The 20,782-nt window shown below is 41.0% G+C and overlaps 1 protein-coding gene across 1 annotated transcript in view; it reads right to left on the minus strand.

Annotated features, from left to right (window-relative positions):
* The window catches only part of LOC139715681 (uncharacterized), a 106,584-nt gene that overhangs the window by 52,081 nt on the left and 33,721 nt on the right, over window positions 1-20,782 (minus strand). Inside the window, exons 28-44 of the mRNA XM_071627233.1 lie at window positions 20,472-20,635; window positions 19,905-20,045; window positions 18,375-18,519; window positions 16,526-16,681; window positions 15,144-15,377; window positions 13,856-14,142; window positions 12,762-13,302; window positions 11,062-11,772; window positions 10,065-10,115; window positions 9,436-9,612; window positions 8,724-9,043; window positions 6,859-7,000; window positions 5,590-5,760; window positions 4,698-4,874; window positions 3,104-3,426; window positions 1,918-2,062; window positions 932-1,102 (exon numbers count right to left, since the gene is read on the minus strand). Of these exons, the coding sequence (XP_071483334.1) occupies window positions 932-1,102; window positions 1,918-2,062; window positions 3,104-3,426; window positions 4,698-4,874; window positions 5,590-5,760; window positions 6,859-7,000; window positions 8,724-9,043; window positions 9,436-9,612; window positions 10,065-10,115; window positions 11,062-11,772; window positions 12,762-13,302; window positions 13,856-14,142; window positions 15,144-15,377; window positions 16,526-16,681; window positions 18,375-18,519; window positions 19,905-20,045; window positions 20,472-20,635 (4,056 nt within the window). The remainder of the gene's footprint in view (window positions 1-931; window positions 1,103-1,917; window positions 2,063-3,103; window positions 3,427-4,697; window positions 4,875-5,589; window positions 5,761-6,858; window positions 7,001-8,723; window positions 9,044-9,435; window positions 9,613-10,064; window positions 10,116-11,061; window positions 11,773-12,761; window positions 13,303-13,855; window positions 14,143-15,143; window positions 15,378-16,525; window positions 16,682-18,374; window positions 18,520-19,904; window positions 20,046-20,471; window positions 20,636-20,782) is intronic.

Here is a 20,782-nt window from a genome sequence, read left to right on the forward strand (position 1 = left end):
TTATCATTATTATTATAATTCATTTAGCATTTCACCATATAATTCATATACAACAAAAATTCATATTACAAGATATAAAGATTGGGGTGATTGTACACTGTAGGTGCATGCTGCTGGTTGGCAGGGGAGGAGAAGGCAAACTTAATCACCGAGGCTCGAGGCCTTCCTCCCCGACCAGTGCATGCACCCAGAATCAGCTATATTAATGTAAAATAATCACAAACAATTATCAAATGATACATTATCACACAAAAGAAATAAACAAAAGACAGCGCTTACAATGATAGTCATTATGATGATATTGATGAGGGTCTAGGGCAATTACCCCCTGGGCAATTACCCCGGACCCTTCCCCTGGCCCTAATCCTAACCCTAACCCAAACTCCTAACCGTAAACCTAACCCATACCCTAATCTTTACTCTAACCTTACCACTAACCAGTATTTAGCCGGGGGGGGGGGGGGGGGGGGGGGGGGGGGGGGGAGAGGGGGGTAATTGCCAGGATGTGATTGATGATACTCCATAGTTGAAAAATCTTTGCGGTTTGGAAATTTTCGTGAATTTCATGTGACATGAAACTAGCATGAAAATAAAGCATGCAAAATTTCTGCTTGGAATATACAGGTATAATATCATTTTATATTTAGATTCCAAGGAATCATAAATACAGATAATTCATATATCCTACTTGTCCAAGCGTGAAAAATGACACACATGATAAATTCCCTTTTTACAGCAGTCATTATCACTGACATCACCATATAAATAATCTGTTACAGCTGTATAATGAAAAACTCAAATAACACCATACAATGAGGCAAAAAACCAAGCCATGCACAGACATCCTACCTTCAAGTACAAAATATGTTGTGCCACCTAATACATTTATATACATACATGTGTAGTACCACCACAAATGACAAAAACTTACTTGGACAGGGATTATCGTTGCAGTCCTGCATCTCCCAGCTGTCCCCTACGCAGTTTGCCCCGCCGTACTTTGGGGAGGGGTTGGTGCAGGTGCGGGTGCGGTTCTGCACCCCGCCCCCACAGGTGGTGCTGCAGTTGTCCCAAGAACTCCAGGATGCCCAGTTGCCGTCGACTGCACAAGGGGAGAGGAGTGGGAGAGACGACGACGAGAGTGAGAGAAAGATAGAAAGAAAAGTGACTAATTATAGAGTAAACATTCAAAATGCTAACAACTTCGACACTCACTGTGTTGTAATGTTACAGGACAGAGTAAATATGCATAGTTAGAAACAAACCAGACATGCAAAGAAAAAATGTTACTTGACAACTAACTTTTGACCTTAAAGGGGACCTCCAGATGATTTTCAGACTTTTACATTTGAACAACTATAAATTAGTTATACTGAGTACAGAGACTCAGAATTTATAGTGATTGGGATGAGGTATGAGAATGTTTTCAAAATTTATAGCAAATTGCAATGAACAAGGATGATGACAAGGCAGCCTCACCATAAGAATGCATGAGTTGGGGCTCAAGGAAGCAGAACAAAAAAGAAGGCATGCATTGATTTTTCACAGGTGAACTTGTTGAGCATGCTGTATTGTAATGGAATTACAATGCTATATTTCTGAAATATGTGAGGCTCTGATGTCATCAACACTGTTCAGTGTAATTTGTTTAAGATTTTCACTTTACTGGTTTCTCTGCTCAAGGACCACAAGAACTTCCACGAATCTATACATGGAGCTGTCGATTTATGTACTACATGATGTTAAATGGATTTTAATGAAATCCCACGTTTGCAGAACTATTACCACTCATGCAGCTATCTCATTTTAAACAACATTACGTTTGATTTCATTCACATCTTACTGATCTATAGCTATCATAGTCACACTACCCTTGTGTGATACAGACTCCTCTGTGGAATGTCAACATGAACTTACTTGGATTGAAAGCTCCGTATAGTCCAACCCTCATGCAGATTGATCCGTTCCACGATTGGGGCTCAAATCTGACGAAGGTGACCTCAGAAATCGTGTCCAGGTTGTAGCGCACGCTTTCAGCATTATCAAAGTTGCCTTGGAACAGCTGGGAGAGGAGAGGTGAGAGAGAATAAGATGTTGCACGACATGTTGGACAATAGTCCGGGAAAACTTTAGTTTGTCCTTGTATTCCTATTCGATTTTAAAACACAGCAGCTTGCATCAGCCATAATGGGGGTGGGGGAGGTGGGGGCTTACAAAATAAGAAAAGATGATTCAGTAGCTTATGCAATGAGTCAGGTGCACTGCTACGTATTAAAGTGCTTAAAGGAAACCAAAACCCAAAGAGAAATGTGGATTGAGTGAAAGCAGCAACATTAGTAGAACACATCAGTAACAGTTTGAGGAAAATCGGACAATCGATGCAAAAGTTAGGAATTTTTAAGTTTTTTAAAGTTTTGGTGTTGGAACCGCTGGATGAGGAGACTTCTAGAGTTCATGACATCATGTTTGGACAACAATATGAAGAAAATATAAAGAAAATTCCACAAAAATTAACTTTTCTAGCATAATGAAAGAGCACTTGACTAACCGCTTTCAGAAAGCAGTAGGAATAATTGCTACCCTTAACATATGTCAGTATCAAGTTGATGGAATGTGTAATTTTCATGAAAAATGCATTTTTGTGGAATTCCCTTTATATTTTCTTTATATTTTTGTCCACACATACGTCATAATCTCCAGTAGTCTCCTCATCCAGCGGTTCCAACACCAAAACTTTAAAACTTCTTAACTTTTGCATCGATTGTCCGATTTTCCTAAAACTTTCATTGATGTGTTCTACAAATGTTGCTGCTTTCACTCAATCCACATTGCTCTTTGGGTTTTGGTTTCCTTTAAATCAAATATGTAAACCAGAAATTTTCATGTGCATTTTAGTTTTGTAAATCTTGCAAGAGACAAGACTTGCGAAATTAAAATGCACGCAAAGAAGTTTTTGTTAAATGCCAGTGACAATTTTCAAAAATGTCATGTCGTGAAAAAGGCGATCAGCTCCAATTCACGAAATTTTATCAAGCGAAAATATCTTGCTTTGGTGGAATACAGTACTGTTAGGCATCCACATCTGGTAACTGCAAATCCTTACCATAGGATCTCCGCTGGCATCCTGATAGTATTCAAACGAGGATGATTCGTCCGCAGCAGTCAGGAGGTAGTACGAGGTCACATAGTTGTCATCCGCGGGACGACCCTGAATGGCCACACCCTTGAGGCTCACACTGTCCGTTAGGTTGACCTCCAGCCACTCGGAGGTCGTCGAGTTCACCGGCATCCAGCAGTCGGTGCTGGTGGTGGAGTTGATCCGCGCCGAGCTGCCGCAGTTTGAACCGTCCGCCGCGCAGCTCGACTCGGAGAACTGGGAATCTGCGATGTCACCACTGATGACACCTAGCTCGCTGTCTTCATCACCTATAAGTTGTGAAATATGAAAGAGCTTTAATATTCACTGTCCTTCTACCCTTCATTTTTTTTGTTTTTCTAAAGTAAATTTGTACCCTGAAATTTAAATTTGAGAGGTGCAAGAACATATCCTTTGTACGCTAGGAAAAGCTCTTGCTCATCACAAAAAATGCTATAACTGAAAAATATTAATTTAGATTCTCATGGACATTACCAATACAATAAAATGCAACAACAGAAAATTTGATTTTTGTGTACAGATACCATTTAAAAAGAGTTGCAATCAGTTACACTTTTGTGCCGAATAAATCAAAGGGAATCCATGATTTTGCACATGTAAACTTGTTATGCAGATTGGTGTAGGTCCATAGGTTGCATAGAATGATCATGGTTCACAAATGTTGCATTGATTGTGCTGGGCTTTACATCATGCTACAACTGTCAAACAAACACACAAGGGCAATTTTCAGACAAAAAGCAGTTTTTGCGACGTTATGTTCTCAAGAATCAGTAATGCTCATCACAATCACAGACAACAAACTAGGTGAGATGTCAAAATAATATGATCAAAAAATTGTTGTCTAAAAAATAAGCACTTTGAAAACTTTTTTTTTTTTAAAGCCAATAACTTAATGACTGTACAGTAGTTTTAATTTAAAGAGGCAGCATTCTAAATCCTTACAACTCTATAACAATCTCATGCAAAGACAAAGTGAGGAAGTTTTCCTTTGAATTCATTTTAACCCTTTAGCAACTGAAGATTCCATACATAATGGCCTATTGTTCCCTAGAAGGTACAGCGATATTACTCTCAGTTTGACAACTTTCTAAATTATGCAAAATAGCTCACTGCATGCTTACTTTTGTTTATTATATTAAAGTTCTGTTTATTGGAAAGCCTATAAAGACTTCAATTTCAAGAGACTGGTGTGTCACGGGAGTAAACTTTGATATACTTTTGTTGAACTTTGACCTCTTTCAAATTATGTAATTACATAAATTATTCTAATGAAAACAATAAAAATGGTAACACATAATACTATAAAAAAAAAGCAGAAAGGCGGTTTGGGGCGGTTTAGGGAGTAACAGGATGTGCAGTTTTGGGCAGTTCAGTTACTAATGGGATTATAAGGAGATTAAAAATTACTAATGGATAATAATGAAGTAAAGATAAGTGCCACAGCACATGAAGTCTTTAGACAAAGTTCTCTCATCTATCTTTCAATATGACAAGAGGATGTAAAACTCATATTGTTTTCTGGAACTTTTTTTCCACTCACTGTCACAAGTAGTGGTTGTGCTGCAGCCCACCCAGCGATACTCTTCTCCTTCGCAGGGGTTGCCGCCGTAGCGCCGCTGGGGGTTGTTGCACTCGCGACTCTGTCGCTTCGTGCCGTGGAGCCCGCAAGTCACGCTGCATGAAACTGCCGTTTCCCACGACGACCAGCCACCATCAACTACGAGGCACGGAGAGAACATATGATAAACAGAAATGAGAAGGAACAACAAATCTAACTGAACTAGAAAAGCACTCTGAGAGCGCAGACCTCCGCCAAGCATGCAGCTCATTTCCACCACTAATCTTGTTCTTCCATAGAGATATCAGTGATTTCCACCCATACGTACTTATAGCATTGTGTGCTGAAAGTCGCCCGATTTCCCAATAATAGAAGCCTTTGTTCCGTCATAAACCCTCAGCTGCACGGCGCGCCTCGCCCTAGCACAAACTAGAGCACGCACTTTAGTGCGCGCATGCAAACCTCAAATATGTGCAGCCTGAACTCTCGTGTTCAATGACCCTACCTACCAAAATATCAAAAATCCTTCATAAATTCCCCCAAAATTCTCGGATCACTACCAAAAGTTAATCTTTTGTTACTTGTGTCATTTTAAAGCTTTCCTGCAAGTTTCATCCAAATCCGTTAACTACGTTTTAAGTTATTTTGCACACGGACAAACTAACTAACTAACTAACGAACACACAAAAATAATGAAATAGATCTACGCAATGTAAACCCTAAATTATAAAGTTGGAAAATAGAACCACTGAAACAAACACAAAATAATGAAAAGGAATGCTAAGATACATACTAAAATCTGCAGCTGTTAAAGACATTATATTATATCAGGGAAGAAAAACAAAACAAAACTGAACAAAAAATCCCAACTCACTTGGACAGTTGTTGGTGTTACACTCCCGAGACTTTGTCGCAGCAGCAGAGCACGTTTGGCCACCATACTTTGGTGCTGGGTTGTCGCAGGTTCGGTTGCGGAACTGCAACCCACCCCCGCAGGTCACGTTGCATTCCGACCAGTCTCCCCAGGCTCCGTACCTGCCGTCAACTGGAGTTGAGACAAGGACAAAATCAAAATAGGTATCAATATCAAGATATTTACAATGAAATACATAAAAGGCAGACACATTTAAGATGTCCACTTTTAGAGTCAGAAGACAGGTATCATTCTTGGGATTTGAATGTATGGTTATGCTCACAGTACATAGTTATAAGACACTTTAAAAACAATTCAATGCCAGAATAACTACAGGTCCTTGGTCATTCAATTCATCAATGAATATCATTTAGTTTGTCATTGCATATCGTTGCTGGGGCGACAAGACCTTGTATCTACAAAATGTGAAATGTTCAGGAGAGCAAACAATCATAGCAGCCAAAGCACTGCATCAAATGGGAGAGCTTTTCTTAGACATGCCATGGTGGCTTCATTTTTTTTTTTTTTTTTTTTGGGGGGGGGGGTAAAACAGCTAGGATTTGGACAGGACATCACTTATATTAACTGATTATCTGACCATAAATTTTTTAAAAAAAATTATTTTCACCAAAATTTCAGATACGAGGTCTTGTTGCCCCAGCGTCGACATGCGATATATTACGAGCAATCTGAAACATATTAATTAATTTTCCTCGGGCACTTCAAGGTGCATTAAGGCATGACCATCTAGTCCCTGGAGAAGTACTAGAAAATATGGCATACCCATCTCTCTTCTTTACTCTATATATTCACTCATTCATTTTCAGAGGGTGGCTTGCAAAAATCAAGGCGTGACATGGTCCAATATAGATCTAAAACTACTTAAAACCATTTGCTTTTCAGGAAAAGCTTTCACTTGCTATCAAGAAAAAAAGAAAAAAAAGACCGAGTTTTCTCATCAAAACTGACTGATTACAACAAACACAGATAGTTGTAGACATCCACATAAGAACCTTCTGATATTGAAATGTACAAAGCATTAGAATTACAGTAATAAATGGAAATGCAAAACATAACATTAACCAGAGCAGTCATAGGGTAATATTTATACCGTTATTACTTTTTGAAAAGACTTTAAAAGGACCAGAAAACAGTAATAACAGAACACATGATAGATGTTCTGCAAATTAAGCTCTAATTAGCTCTATTTTCACCACAGGGCATGCATACTTGGTAAGTGTTCTCCGTAAATCTCCACTCGCATGCAGACGGCGATGTTCCAGCTGACGGGGTAGAACCTCACGTAGCTGACTTGACTCACATTAACGTGATGACGCACAACAGTGGTGTTGTCAAAGTTGCCGCGGAAGACCTACAAGTCGGCAAAAAACAACAACACATAGACAAACAAAAAATCAGGAAGGTGAAGGACAGAAATAACTTGTGTCATAATGCTAGAGATGCATTTGTTGGGGGGGGGGGGGGGGGGGGAGGGGTTCCGTCTTCCTTACCACTTGTCACTGTGGATGAGTTTGGGTGACCGAGAAATCCTGATCTTCACGAGACGTGAGGTGGGATTCTGTATGTCCTACATGAGGGTCTGAGTGTTGTACCTCTTTGGAACTAGATATATCCCTACGGCGACTGATATGCCTCCGCCATAATGCATGGTTCTCCTAATAGGTCTATAGTACAATGTCTTGACAATGTGTGATGACAGTTTCACACAACTGGCAAAATATCAAAATGACAGGTTTGACACAAATGTGCTGAATGTTCACTTTCCTAGAACTAGGTTCAATAGGATGAATGATTAAAATGTCAGAGTGCAGGTATTTGGGGAACTGATGATTTTTACTTGACTTTTGATCCTTTTATAAGTTTATGCATTGAGTAATTTTCAAGGTATTGAGAAAAAGTATAATTTCAGTATCAAATGGGAAAATAGCATTATCTAAACCTGGCCTTTGACCTTTGACCTCACAGTTCTAAATAGAATCACTGTTACAAAATGTAGGTTGAACATGCATAAATATGTAAGTTTCATGATGATACCTTGAGTTACTTTTGAGATATGGAGGAAAAAGTGCAATTCAGCACATTCACTTGACCTTTGACCTTTTGAACTTTGACCTTTTGGCAAGAAACTTCCCACAGAATATATATTGGGTAATACATGTATGCATCAAGTTAAAAAAAAAACCTTCAGGCATTGCATAAATATAAGGAAAGTAGTGATATTTTGAGGAGTTGACCTCGACCTTTGCACCATGACCCCCAACTTCCCTAGATAATCACTGCCCATTGGAACAAGTATATATACTAAGTTCCATGAAGATACCTTGAACCATTTGCGAGATATGGAGAAAAACATGAATTTTCAACCTTTTTTTTTTTTCACAAAATAACCTGTGACCTTTGACCCGTGACCCTAAAATCCAAACAAAGTATTATCCACCCAGGATATACCCTCATACCAAGTTTGATGTAAAACCACCACACGGTTCTTCAGATATCGACAAAAACAAAACTTGACGGACGTACGGACGGACGGACGTACAGACGGACGTACATGTACGGACGGATGGACGGACGACCCGAAAACATAATGCCTCCGGCCACTTCGTTGGCGGAGGCATAAAAAGGATGGCATAATACAAAATATTGGTTCATCTGTTCTCTCTGGGTCTTAGGTATGAACCAGAGAGCTTGTGTTTCCAGCAGGCACTTCCGACTGGACCAGCTCATTAGTCTGTTATTGTGCATTAAGTTAGTGAGCACACTATAAAAGTAAGAACAAGAATACATATTTTTCTCTCTGGGGTTTAAACCAGAGACCTTCTGTCTACAGCAGACTAGTAACTGAACCACTTCATCAGTCTATTAAATTGTGCATGAAATAGGCAAGGACACATTTCAAAATAAGATTGATACATTTTTGTACATTAGGCAGAATACAGTAGCAGTGTAATGAAGAAAACACTTCAAAGAAAAACATTTCAAGAAGAAAACAATATTTCATTACCTATCTGATGATGATTTGCATACAGAAATATTCCCCAACATACAAATTTGACCCCCTTTCACTATTATACCTTAGTATTGCTCCCGTTCATCACATAGTCCCAGTCATTGCCATTCGTGCTGGTGGCCACCCTGTATTCCGTCACGTAGCTGTCATTGCCGGGGCGCCCGCTGGTGGCCACACCCTTCAAATAAACGTCCTCGGCCAGCGCGATCTGGAGCCAGGGCTCTTGGCTCACTGTCAAGTCTGGCATCCAGCATCGGGTGGAGTCGGGGTCGTTGAGCCGTGCCCAGATGGCGCAGGAGTCGTTGTCAGCGGAGCAGGCGGACTCGGAGAGGTAGGCGTTGGTGATGTTCCCCAATTCCATCCCGAGGGGACTGTCCTCATTGTCTGGAAAGTAATTAGAAAATTTCTGCTCAGAGGAGCTGAACCAATAGGTAAACAGAGCATGCTCACAAACTATATGATACCGACTTAAGGTAATTATTTCATCAAATCATTGCCATGTAATTATACATTGAATACCAATAGCTCAAATCTTCTAAGGAATCAAATTAAGGGATCAAAGTTCAAAGTCCTATTAATTGTCATTTTCATTAATTTTGATGAAAATTAAAACACATGCAAACAGTTGTATTTAGAAGAGCATGATGGATTTTGTGAAGTTTTGAAAAAAAAATGTAATGGACAACTTCAATCTGTTTCACTCTCACTTTGGAATGCAAGCAGGCACGTTAACGCAGTCAATGACATTTACACATTCCTGGTGTCACCCTTCTTACCTGAGCATGAGCTCGCAGACTGGCAGCTCACGTAGCCGACCTCGTCCCCAGCGCACTGGTCACCGTTGTATTGCGGGGTGGGGTTGGAGCAGGCCCGGGACTGCTCCTGGACTCCGCTGCCACCGCACTCCACCGAACAGTCGCCAACATTGGTGAAGCTGGTCCAACCGCCATGGACTGTTTGGGAGCGACGAGGGAAAAAGACAAAATCTCAAGGATTACCAAACCAAGCAGAACTGCTAACCAAAAACAAAAAGAACTGGTATGACTTTTAGAATCATTTCCGTATATCTCCTTTGATTTTTGAAAAAATAAGTTATCAAGTAATACGTGCATGAGTGCACAGAGGGCAAGCATTTTTGAGAAAACCAAGGCACTAGATGAAAGGAGCATGGCCCATCTATGTCATTACATTACTGCCAGCTCTCTTTCGATAGAGTATACTTAAGATTTTTGTTATATTTCACTATAAAAAATCTTCGCAAATCTACTTCTTTTCAATTGATTTTTCCATTTACATCTAGCATTCATCACAGGGTTTCTTGAAGTCCCACAATTCATTATGCATTTTCCAATGAATGTACTCGTACATGTGTGTGGTTGCTATGGAGAGGTTTGATGGTACTTACTTGGACACATCCCTTCATTACACGTCTCTCCCTGTGCGTTGGCGTCGGAACCTGAAATGGAGGAGATTTTGAGATGAAAAACTTACAGGGGTTGCACAAAAAGTTTCTACGCCACATCCATTTTGTCACAAATGTTAAGACGTGACCAGTAGAAGAAAACTTACAGTCAGGCTAGGCAAAATAAAGCATTGATATAGGCACTGCCCTTTCTGCAAAACTATCTCGAAATGTCAATAAAACTGTATACAAACAGTTCACCAATGGCTATGAGTAATGTGTATCAATCTATTTACATGTATTTTGCCCCTACCCAAACTGTAAAAGTGGAAATTTCATGCAATTCCTGCAACAAGAGACTAGAGCAAAAATAAAAGTACACACATTTCTTTACTTGTTATCTGTAACGCTATCTTATGCTTTGATTGTGCAGAATAATAATCCGCCACTCACAAAAAATTAATCTAACCTGGCCGAATGCAAAATACCTTCTAAGAAAATTTAAGCTTTTACAGGATTTTGTTATACCAGTTCACAAAATGAATAAAATCTCCTATTCACTGATTGATGAAAATTACAGTAAAAACCTCAATGCATGAAATTTGCCTTACTCGCATATGCAAATGCTACCTACTGTGTATTCTTTGTTCAAGTAAACAGTGGGACGTCATTGATTTTTGAAAATTGTCTTCTATGTGAAGAAACTGTTGCAAATGTACATCAAATCCATTTACTAGGCAGGGCATAGCAGAGATAGCTTTGTATCTGCCTGTAAATGCAACATGATTTGCATCTTGAAGTACGTACCCCTACTGTAAGACTCTTCAATAAATACAAATTGAAAAACTGTTGGCCTTTGTTCATCTCTGTTTTTTTTTTGTTTTGTTTTGTTTTGTTTTTTTGGGGGGGGGGGAGGGTTTCACTGATATCAGAAACATTTCATTGGTACTACAAGAAAGAGTCCAGGATTCTCCTTCATTTGTTGGAGGTCTGTTCTTACCTAGGTAAAGAAGTTTGGTATCCATGGTGGACAGTCTCTTGAAGAACACCTGGAGGTCGCTGACGGTGGCAATCACGTCGTAGCCTGACTGCGAACTGGTGGAGAAGTGGCCCCCGATGTAGACGTTCTTCACGGCAGAAGGCGTGGATGAACTCTGCTGGGAGGAGTCCTGGCTTGCTACCAGCTCACCATCCATGTAGAGCCGTAGTCCCCTGTCCCTCTTGTAGGTCACTGCTACATGGAACCATTCTGACACCGGAATAGTGTCGTTGGATACTTCGTATTCGTAGTCGTCTTGCACCTTCACCGTGAGTTGGAGGTCAACTCCCGAACCACCAGAGGCAATGTTGGAAAGCGACACCTCCAGCCCCGAGGAGCTGATGATGTAGGTCGTCTCGTCGACCGTGCCGGAGGCCTCGAGGCGCAGCCACAGCGCCACCGAGAGTCCCTGGGTGCAGAGGCGTGGGTTATAAAGACACGACTCCTCCAGGTCGCCGAGGTCGAGATGGTTGCTGTCCAGCTTGAGAGCGCACTTGTGCTCTGCGCCGTCGCGTGCAGACGCCAGGGTGGCGTTGTAGCCCAGCATGCCGTACATGTCGCTGTCAGTTGCCGTGATCGTGCCGTCTGGACAGGGGCTGCTGCAGTCCAGTATGTCTCCGCTATCATACCAACAGCGGCCGCTCATGTCCCACTCCAGGGAGGGCTGCAAACCTGCAATGTGATATCAACATCGAGGGAACAAACATTGTTTCAGATTACACAAATTGCAAAACAACACGTTTGGAGATGTATGCATTTGGGTACTTTTTTTTCATTGTCATTTAATACGCATGACTTTCTGAGATAACGCATGGAAACAAATTGATTCTTGGACTTAAAAATGCCTGCGACAAACATTTTAACCCGTTGAAGACAAACTATATGTAATTGTAGTCAAACAAGCATTTCCCCTTCTTCCCAGTTTGAGAATACTCACGACAAGTCTTCAATGGGTTAAAACATGTTAGTGTACAGAAGAGTGAGATCTTCCTTTCTAACATATTGTTTCGTTTATAAGTTTGTTATTAGTAAGAATATAATAAGATGGTTGCTGGTTGGGTTCATTTCTTTCCACTTTGGGTGGGGGTATTTATCACTCTCAGTGACAGTTTTAATTTTTGATGAAATTTATGGTTAATTGTTTGGTTATGATAGATACGTAGGCCCACCATGTTATTATTGCTTGTTTGACTAGTAAGCGTGTAATTGTCAGTGTATAGTTATTGTGTGACTGTATGTAGGGGACTCGGTGGAAGAATTGTACTTGTCCACATACAGTGTGTTGTATTTGATGTATATGTCTCTGTTTTGTCAACTGTAATGTTTGTTTGTCCAGGGCCCCCAGTAAGAACAGTACCTGCCTACTGATGGGGCTACCCTGTTGAAAAAAGACTGAATAAATAAATAAATAAATAAATAAATAAAACAGTGACAAAAAAAAAATGCATCTTCATGTATCTGACTGTTGTGGACAACAAAGGAGCCAGGATTGATGAGCAAGAGCTTTTGAATTTTGAAATGTACCAGAGTAGAACCTTATTGTCATCATTACACAATATCACCTACACTGAGCAACAGTTGTTGGGAAGATATAACTGAAGAGATAACACTGGTACAACATTTGGCAAAAAGTTAGGATAGTGTTGATGCGTTCATCTCACCATGGTGATCTTCTCGCATCCAGTACCAGACGGGTTGCTGGGTTGCCGAGGAGGAAGAGGACGAGGACCGTCGATTCCTCGACAGGACGTTCTGCACCTCACGGTTCTCCCGTCCTCCGATCTGGTAGGCGTACTTGAAGTCAAACTCATCGTCCTCGTTCTGCTCGTCCGCCGAACGGCGCCTGCGCCTGGAGCCTGACCCCACGGTGCTATTTGTGGTGGAGTTGCTGCCCACCTCTAGAACCTCGTCCGGCTCGTACCAGTTCGTGTACGACTGCCAGGCGGTGCCCTCGCAGTTGCAGACGATGGTGCCCGCCCACACGGAGGCGGCATCCACACCATCGTGAGCTCTGAGCAGAGTGTCGTCTGAAGATGTCACATACGGCATGATGTGCTGAAGGGATCCGTTGCCCACACGCCAGGTGTCGAACATCTCCACCAGGGTGGAATTCTGGCTGCTGTCTTCGTTGGTGAAGCTGTAGTTGAAGGGGACCTCGTAGATTCCACCCCACCTGCCGCGGTTCACTGACTCCAGACGGTACTGCAACAGATCAGCAAAGTGGGACATGTGTGATTAGAACCTAGTACCTTTCTTGCATCTAATCTCTTGCATAATGCATTATATTCACACACCTTTGCAACTGATTGACAAATTGCGCTACATCGACATAAATATTACCACAAGCACTAACAGTAGTACACAAAACCCTAGCCATGATAAAAGAAATCATGGGCATATATACTTGAGCAGGATTCGAACCTACGACCTCCTGATCTCCAGACAGGCGTCACCTCTACTAACACTGATCAATTCAGTGTTTATTTACATCAATGTAAGGCAATTTGTCAATCAGTTGCAATGAAAACATCTCGACGGAAGAATTTCATGAATTGAATAGTTCACACACCGGTATATGGCTTTCATAGTAATAGGCTAACATCATTGATAAGTTTTATTCTTTTTTGGCTTAACTGGTAATAGGAGTGTCTGAAATACATTTGTCTCCTTTGCCACTAAGTTACAGTACTTTAAAAATAAAGGTGAGAAAAATAGAATGGATAGAGGTAGGCCGAGGGCACAAGACGAGCTTCACCTTGAAAGTACTTCCAAGTCCCATGGATTTGATGTTATTTGCATGGGTCAGAATGGAGTAGTCCCCATTCAAGGACGGGTACGATTCATTCCGCAGCTCAACGTTACTAGCACTCCATCCACTCGCCGTCACTGCCGAAACAAGAAGCGTCCAGCCTCCCCCATCCGTTGTCATGTCGCAGTAGACGTCCATCGTGGTCAGACCGACTCTGATGGTGTAGATGCCGTCCTGAGGGGTATTTCCACGCGCCTTTGCCACGATGTAATGCACATTGCAGGATGTGTAATCTACAAGATACAAAGGGGAAAAAATCACTTTTAGGTATGTAAACTACACTGTACACTTCAATGGCATGATTGCCATTGTTGTCATGAAAGAACATTGTGTACACGTACCTCATGCCATGTACTAATACAAACTTGATTTAAAAAATTCTTAATAACAAAATTCTTTAAAGAAAGATAACATGATAAAATTCATGGACAGTGATATTTGAGCTTCATGGTGACTTGTATGTAATTTCAAATGAAAAGGAACTCAAACCCGTTGAGAACGAGTCCCGAGTATACTCAAGCAAGTGTCAATGAGAAATGCATGTTGTAGCAAAATCAGCCCGTCCTATTAAAACGGGTTAAAGGGTTTAGGCTGCCAGACAAGGACTTTGTTTGCTGTATGACAGATATCTGCACCACTTATACAACATTTGTCACAGCATTTTTTCATCTTAAAAATTACTACCAAGTCACCAAAATGACAACTACCAATAAGTCACCAAAATGACAACATTTTGACAATTTACAATCTTCTCAAGGGTCAATGTACTGTAACCATTTAATTCTCAATGGCAACCAATGGTAATCCATTGAAAATGGGCTGATGTTGCTACAACACTCATTTCCCATAGACCCCTGCCCGAGTATACTCAGGACTCGTCCTCAACGGGTGAACATTATTATAGCTCAAGACATTTCTGGCCGCTGCATGCACCCAATGGCAATCTTCAAAGTGGCACACATGGTTTATAGCTCAGCCAATACCTGCTGTGCATATTCTAGTCGTCAAAACTTTACTATTATCAATACCAATGGACCTGATAATTTAGAAAGCAATAACACAACACGGAATGTATCAGATCATTATGAATTACAATGTAAAATTCCCTTTTGGCAAAGCAGTCCCCTTCCATTTGTAACGTACAGTCTTGCCTCACATAATAGAAGCGACCATTCTTAAGGCTCCCAAAATAGTTGTGACGATAAAAACTTCTGGCTGTGACATATCCACTTACCCACTCCAAAGTAAGCATGAGTCAAACTGAGGGAGAGCGACTCGCCACCAAACGCCACCGAGGTGTCACTCAGCGTACACACCGAGTTGCTGAAGTCGTAGTTGAACGAGGCGCAGCGGGCATCAGTCACACAAATTGCAGCGCAGTCCAATGGGGAAGACACGGAGATCGTCGCAAATATGCCCTCCTCCAGCATGCTGTTTATGGTCCGGCTGAAGAAGTGGGGCAAATCCGCTGCGACAAAAATAAATAAATCATAAAAGCCACAAAGTAAAGATGCTGCTTAAATGGAGAGTATTTGTGACCCTGCATCACAAAATGACCATATAGTCACCAGACATGAATTTTTAGTTTAATAAGGATTAGATTCTGATAGAGCAGATTCTAAGCTTTAAAATGATAATAATAACTCAGTACAAATAGACTTTCCTAAACTATCTAGATAATGGAAAGAAAGTACACATACTGGATGAGTGTTTACTGAGAAAAGAGGCTTTGAAGTTTAAGGTCTATATAACAGTTGCTTTAAAAACCTTACCAAGCACTGCTCTGTGCAATGAATTGGGCAAAACAACAGGATGTTAATCTCTTTTGCAACTACAGAGAAGGGATTATTTGTTTAAGCTTAAATTTCATGCAATATATTAGCACATTGTATTTATGACTAGAACTAACATTCAAATCAGTGGCATGATCCCTTGAAAAGTTATTTGAGTTGAAAATGAAGACTGTATTAAACAGTTTTTCAAAATGAAAAGGTCCTTCTGTTATTAAAAGACTTCCTAATGACACAATTCTACACAAAGAGTATTAACAAATGGCAAAAAAACACAATCATTTTTTTTTTTGATGATCCCACATTTCAAAATTATGTGAAATAACAAGTGCTCTTTCTGATAGTTTGAAAACCTTCCCCTGTTGAGGACGAGTCCTAAGTATACTTGGGCAGGGGTCTATGGGAAATGCGTATTGTGGCAAAATCAAGCCATCCTTAACAGGTTAAGATTGACTGGCTTGACCCACTTCACCTACATCATTCTATTTTGAGCCCTCACATACAATCGGTGTAAATGCCTTTTTGGTGGTTTCGTGACGCACAGTGACTTTGCCCTAGTGAAATTTGCTGGCAAGTTTTATAAAAGCAACACAACACACACTTGTTCTTCACAATTTCCTTTCATTAAAAAGCCATGTGTTTTCCTTCATCTTTATCCAGGTGTAAATGAATTGTATGAGATTGTATTTTTCACAATATGATTTTCCTCGATGTCATTTAATTGACATTTTGCCACAAGATACGAGATCGGCATCAACATTACTCCTGTCTTTTCTTAATTTCGTTCCATCCACGGCGGAATTCAGAAGGAGAGGCTGCGACTTACCGTCCACTTGGTCCAGCTGCCTGTTGGAGCGACATTTCAGCCCCTCGTCCTGCTGCGGAGGTAGGTCACATGACCTGGTCCTCTGGTGAGTTCCAGTGCCTTCGCAAGGCTCCGAGCAGGTACCCCACGCATTCCATCCTCCGAATGCACCATTGACTAAATGAATACAAGGAGAAGGATGTCAAAAATCAAATGGTTATGTAACATCATCACCTCTTCTCATTTGCATATTTAGTCATCACAACCAATATTACTGTAACATGAAAATATGTGAAACTTCAAAAATCCTTAAATATTTTCATCTCTTGTCCAATTGGAACCAATGCAAGGTACATTTTCACTGGTCTGTTTAATTTTGTGTAACTTGGTTTAATCTTATTCATTGACCCTTTGTGGTTTGTTCACTGATTGGCATGCAAATTGTGACCCGCTACAACAAAATGATCCTAAAGTCGGGAGAGGTCGATTATTTGAAAATTGCATGACACAATTTCCTAATCTTTCTGCTTTAAAATGATATATAACAAATCTTATAAAAATAATCAGCTGTGGAGATATCGATGTTTAAAAGAGAGCATGTCGAGACGTCTGGAATATCACTGTTTCGAGAAAAGCGCCCTAAAAGTTCTCCTTACGATCAAGGGACACGCAAGTCAGTATTCACCTCCGGACAATAGAAGGTAAGCCCTAGCAACCCCCGAAGAGCTCATTCAAGCACATCAGCGTCGGCGGTCTCCTCACCAACCAATCAGTGACCAGGATGTGAGAAGCGGCTGAGCATAGCGCACCCCGCCCGCACGCACCAGTGAACTGGGCAGTGTGCGAGCTTCACGCTTCGGTTAGCGGCAAGCAGCAAACTGACCAATGAGATCAATCTGGTCGTTGTTAGGGGCGGAGCCTATCTGTGGCGCTCAATCCAAATGTTTGAACAGTTTCTGCTTCGTTGAAACGCCAAAAAACATGGCCCAGAAAAACGCTATTTTTTGGTCTTTCCTTTCATCATTTTGCTTCAAAATTTCGACAGACAATAGAAGACATGTCAGACTCTAATAATATGTCAAATTCAGAAAACCCTAAGTTTTGACCAATTTTGATGCTCTGACTTCAAACTCGATTTTCACGGCTTTGACCGTGCGCGACTTTAGGACCATTTTGTTGTAGCGGGTCACAATTGGTATATGTGCTCTTTGCCAATTGGCACTAATGTCTGGAAAGCATTGTCAAAGAATTAGATACAATACCTTTTATCCCACGGTCCCTATCCACTGGCACCATGGCCATCCGATTCAATTGAGGCCCAAAATTGTTACGCCAGAGAGGGCTCACTAACTTTGCTACAACTAAAGGTGAGTTCAAGCGCTCTCCTAGATCGAACTGTTGACCACATCCCAATGTGCTCTAAAAGGGTCGCAAAAGCACACTAAGAGTTTGCATGTGAGAATACACATAACATGCACATACTGTACGTCATAATGCTGAGTTCATTCTCTTAATTCGAGACAGCTGTAAGTAGTTCAAGTGCGCAAGGTGAATGACCCTATTGCTACAAAATGAGTGGCCTCTTCTAAAAATAACTCGCGAGGTACGCCTTGTCAATAGAGTGCTCGAACCTTGCTCCACACCTGGCACAGTTCAGTATGGTACGCTACAATCTACTGTAGGTTAGTTTGCTTTGGTTCGCTTTAAAGCATTCAAACGCACCCTTGGTCAAATCTGGACGGATTTCTGAATGCTGACAGAAGATCTTGCAAGTTGCAGCTTCTGTAAGCTGAGTCTGAGAACATGAACACTTAAAATACAGGACACAGATTTTAAATCCCTCAAAATGTCCCATCACTTCTTTCCCCACCTTGTTGGACCGTCCCGTACAGCCTCACTCTCATTGCGATGCTGCTGTTCCAGGTCTTTGGTTCGATCCTCACGTACCGAACGTTGTTAACTGGATCCAAGCTGTGCCGAACCACAGAGGAATTATCCAAATTTCCTTGGATGAGCTAAAAACAACGACCATAAAATAGAGACAGAAATATAGATGAGTCTTATTGCATTGACATTCATACTCACCAACAAATGGAGAGGCAAGAAAGTTCAAATATTGACTGTGAATTAACTACTGTATACGCCGAATATTTCGTGAGGTTTTTATTTTCGCGAATTTTGCGAGTCAGGTGCTATTCGCGAAATTAAAGACACACAAAAATATTGACTCTGATCCCGATATGAATGTGACGTACGGGTGTACACTTCTCCATTCATTACAGGACTCCACGATCGCGAATTTAACCACTCGCGAAATCGTCAGGAATTCCTGATTTGCGAAAATTAAGACTCGCGAAATATATGACGTATACAGTACCTTGACATGATTGCGATGATATACAGGTTAATGCACACATGGACATCTATACAACTGTATTTTTACTGTAACTGTGATTATCGATGATTGGGTCTAAATGCTCTTCTGTGCCAATTCATCACACTTTTCTATCGTAAAACAAATTTTACTAACTGATCATTATATAGGTGCTTATTTTTTTGCACTATGACTGTATAAAATGCATGTAACGTGTACGTGTGAATAGTCACATACAGAGTTCCTTTTATTGCACGTTGAGATCACTGCACAAATTTATATCAACTACTAAATATGGAAATGTAGTATTGATAATGCACAGTAAGATGCTACCAATACTAGCATTATTATCATGCCCATTTCAACACAAAGAAATGATCCACTGTGATCAAAGATGAGAGGAATACAAGCTGTTAACTACTACAGTGTAGTAACATTCACATAGTACTCATCATCACTAACAGGACTTGAAGTTAGGTAACACTGAGCTGCACTTTATAAAATTAGTGCATTGCATCGCATGCAATGGCCCCGTACAAATGTATGATACATTACGCTTTTGCACCCGATGTTAATTTACCAGAAGATACTCAATACTCATAAGGGCAAGCCTATACATATTCACAGGCTCATTGTTATCTGCAGTCACATGGGTGTTCTAACTATCATGCTTCGAGGGGTGCCATATCATTAACCTGCACATGTGTCAGTGTACTGACAGTCGGTGTCTGGATGTCACCAATCATCAGAAACAAAAACGAGTCAGCGAAGGCACTACTGTAAAAGTGGAAATTTTCGCGGTGTTGAAATTTTTCGCGCATTTCGGGCAACCAGAAACTAGCGCGAAAATAAAAGCACGTGAATATTTTTGCTTGCCATATGTTTTTGTGTGTGATGTCTTAATTCCGTGTAATTAAAAACACACGAAATTCTTCTGACCCAGCCAAGCATGATTAGTCACACGAAACTATCCACTTCTACCGTAATTGATGACCGAAGCATTGTAAGGGTTTAGATTTCACTTACCCTGGTTGCGTCACTTCCATAGTAGTTCCACAACACTCCGTCAATCGAGTAGGACAGATAGTAGCCGGTGACCCAGGCATCGCAGCAAGGGCGCCCTCTGGTGGCGACGCCCTTCAGGGACACATACTGCCCAAAGTCAAACTGGTGGGGGGGGGGGGGGTGGGGAAGAGAGAATAACAAAGTTTGACAGAGGTTTAAAATAAGACAAGATATGACACCAACATCTGTTTGGGTGGATATGAGACCTGGGAGGCATTTCATCAAGTGTTTTATTGGTGATTTTTCACTGACAAATTTGCTCTCAGCCAATACGATGCAAGGATTTTAGTAGCTTTAAACAGTAGTCAGTGATTGAAAAGTTTCATGAAAACATGCTGTCCTGAAAAACCTCACCAGGCTTTAATCCATGAGAATTCAATGTTCTTGTCCTATGGAGCATGTGGAGACTAACATCTACTTAAAAAAACCAAGCAAACAAACAAAGCAAGCAAACAAACAAACAAACAGACAGACAAAGATCCAAAGATTATCCACGAATGTTGGAAGACATCATCCCCTCAAACTTACCTGCAGGTATTCCCCGTCCGCCGAGTCGTTGGCTGGCACCCAGGCATCCGTATCGCTGTCACCATAGAGGGCAGCCTTGGAGGCATCCAGGCCAGACTGGGAGGAGGATGCTGTAATGTTGTATGAGCCGGAGGTCCATCTCTCAGTCATGGGCTCACCGTCACCTTGGCAACAAATTAAAAAAAAAATCATAACGAGAAGAGGTGAGAAGATTAATCTTTTACTTTTTAAGAGTAATCTAAATATAGTTAAGAAGTGAGAAGATTCGCTTTTTTGCCTTTCTCCTTAACCCGTTGAAGATGGTTTGATTT

The sequence above is a fragment of the Diadema antillarum genome, unplaced genomic scaffold (genome assembly GCF_040938485.1).
Source record: "Diadema antillarum isolate AM-2024a unplaced genomic scaffold, OU_Dant_1.0 scf00000006, whole genome shotgun sequence".
Lineage (NCBI taxonomy): Eukaryota > Metazoa > Echinodermata > Echinoidea > Diadematoida > Diadematidae > Diadema > Diadema antillarum.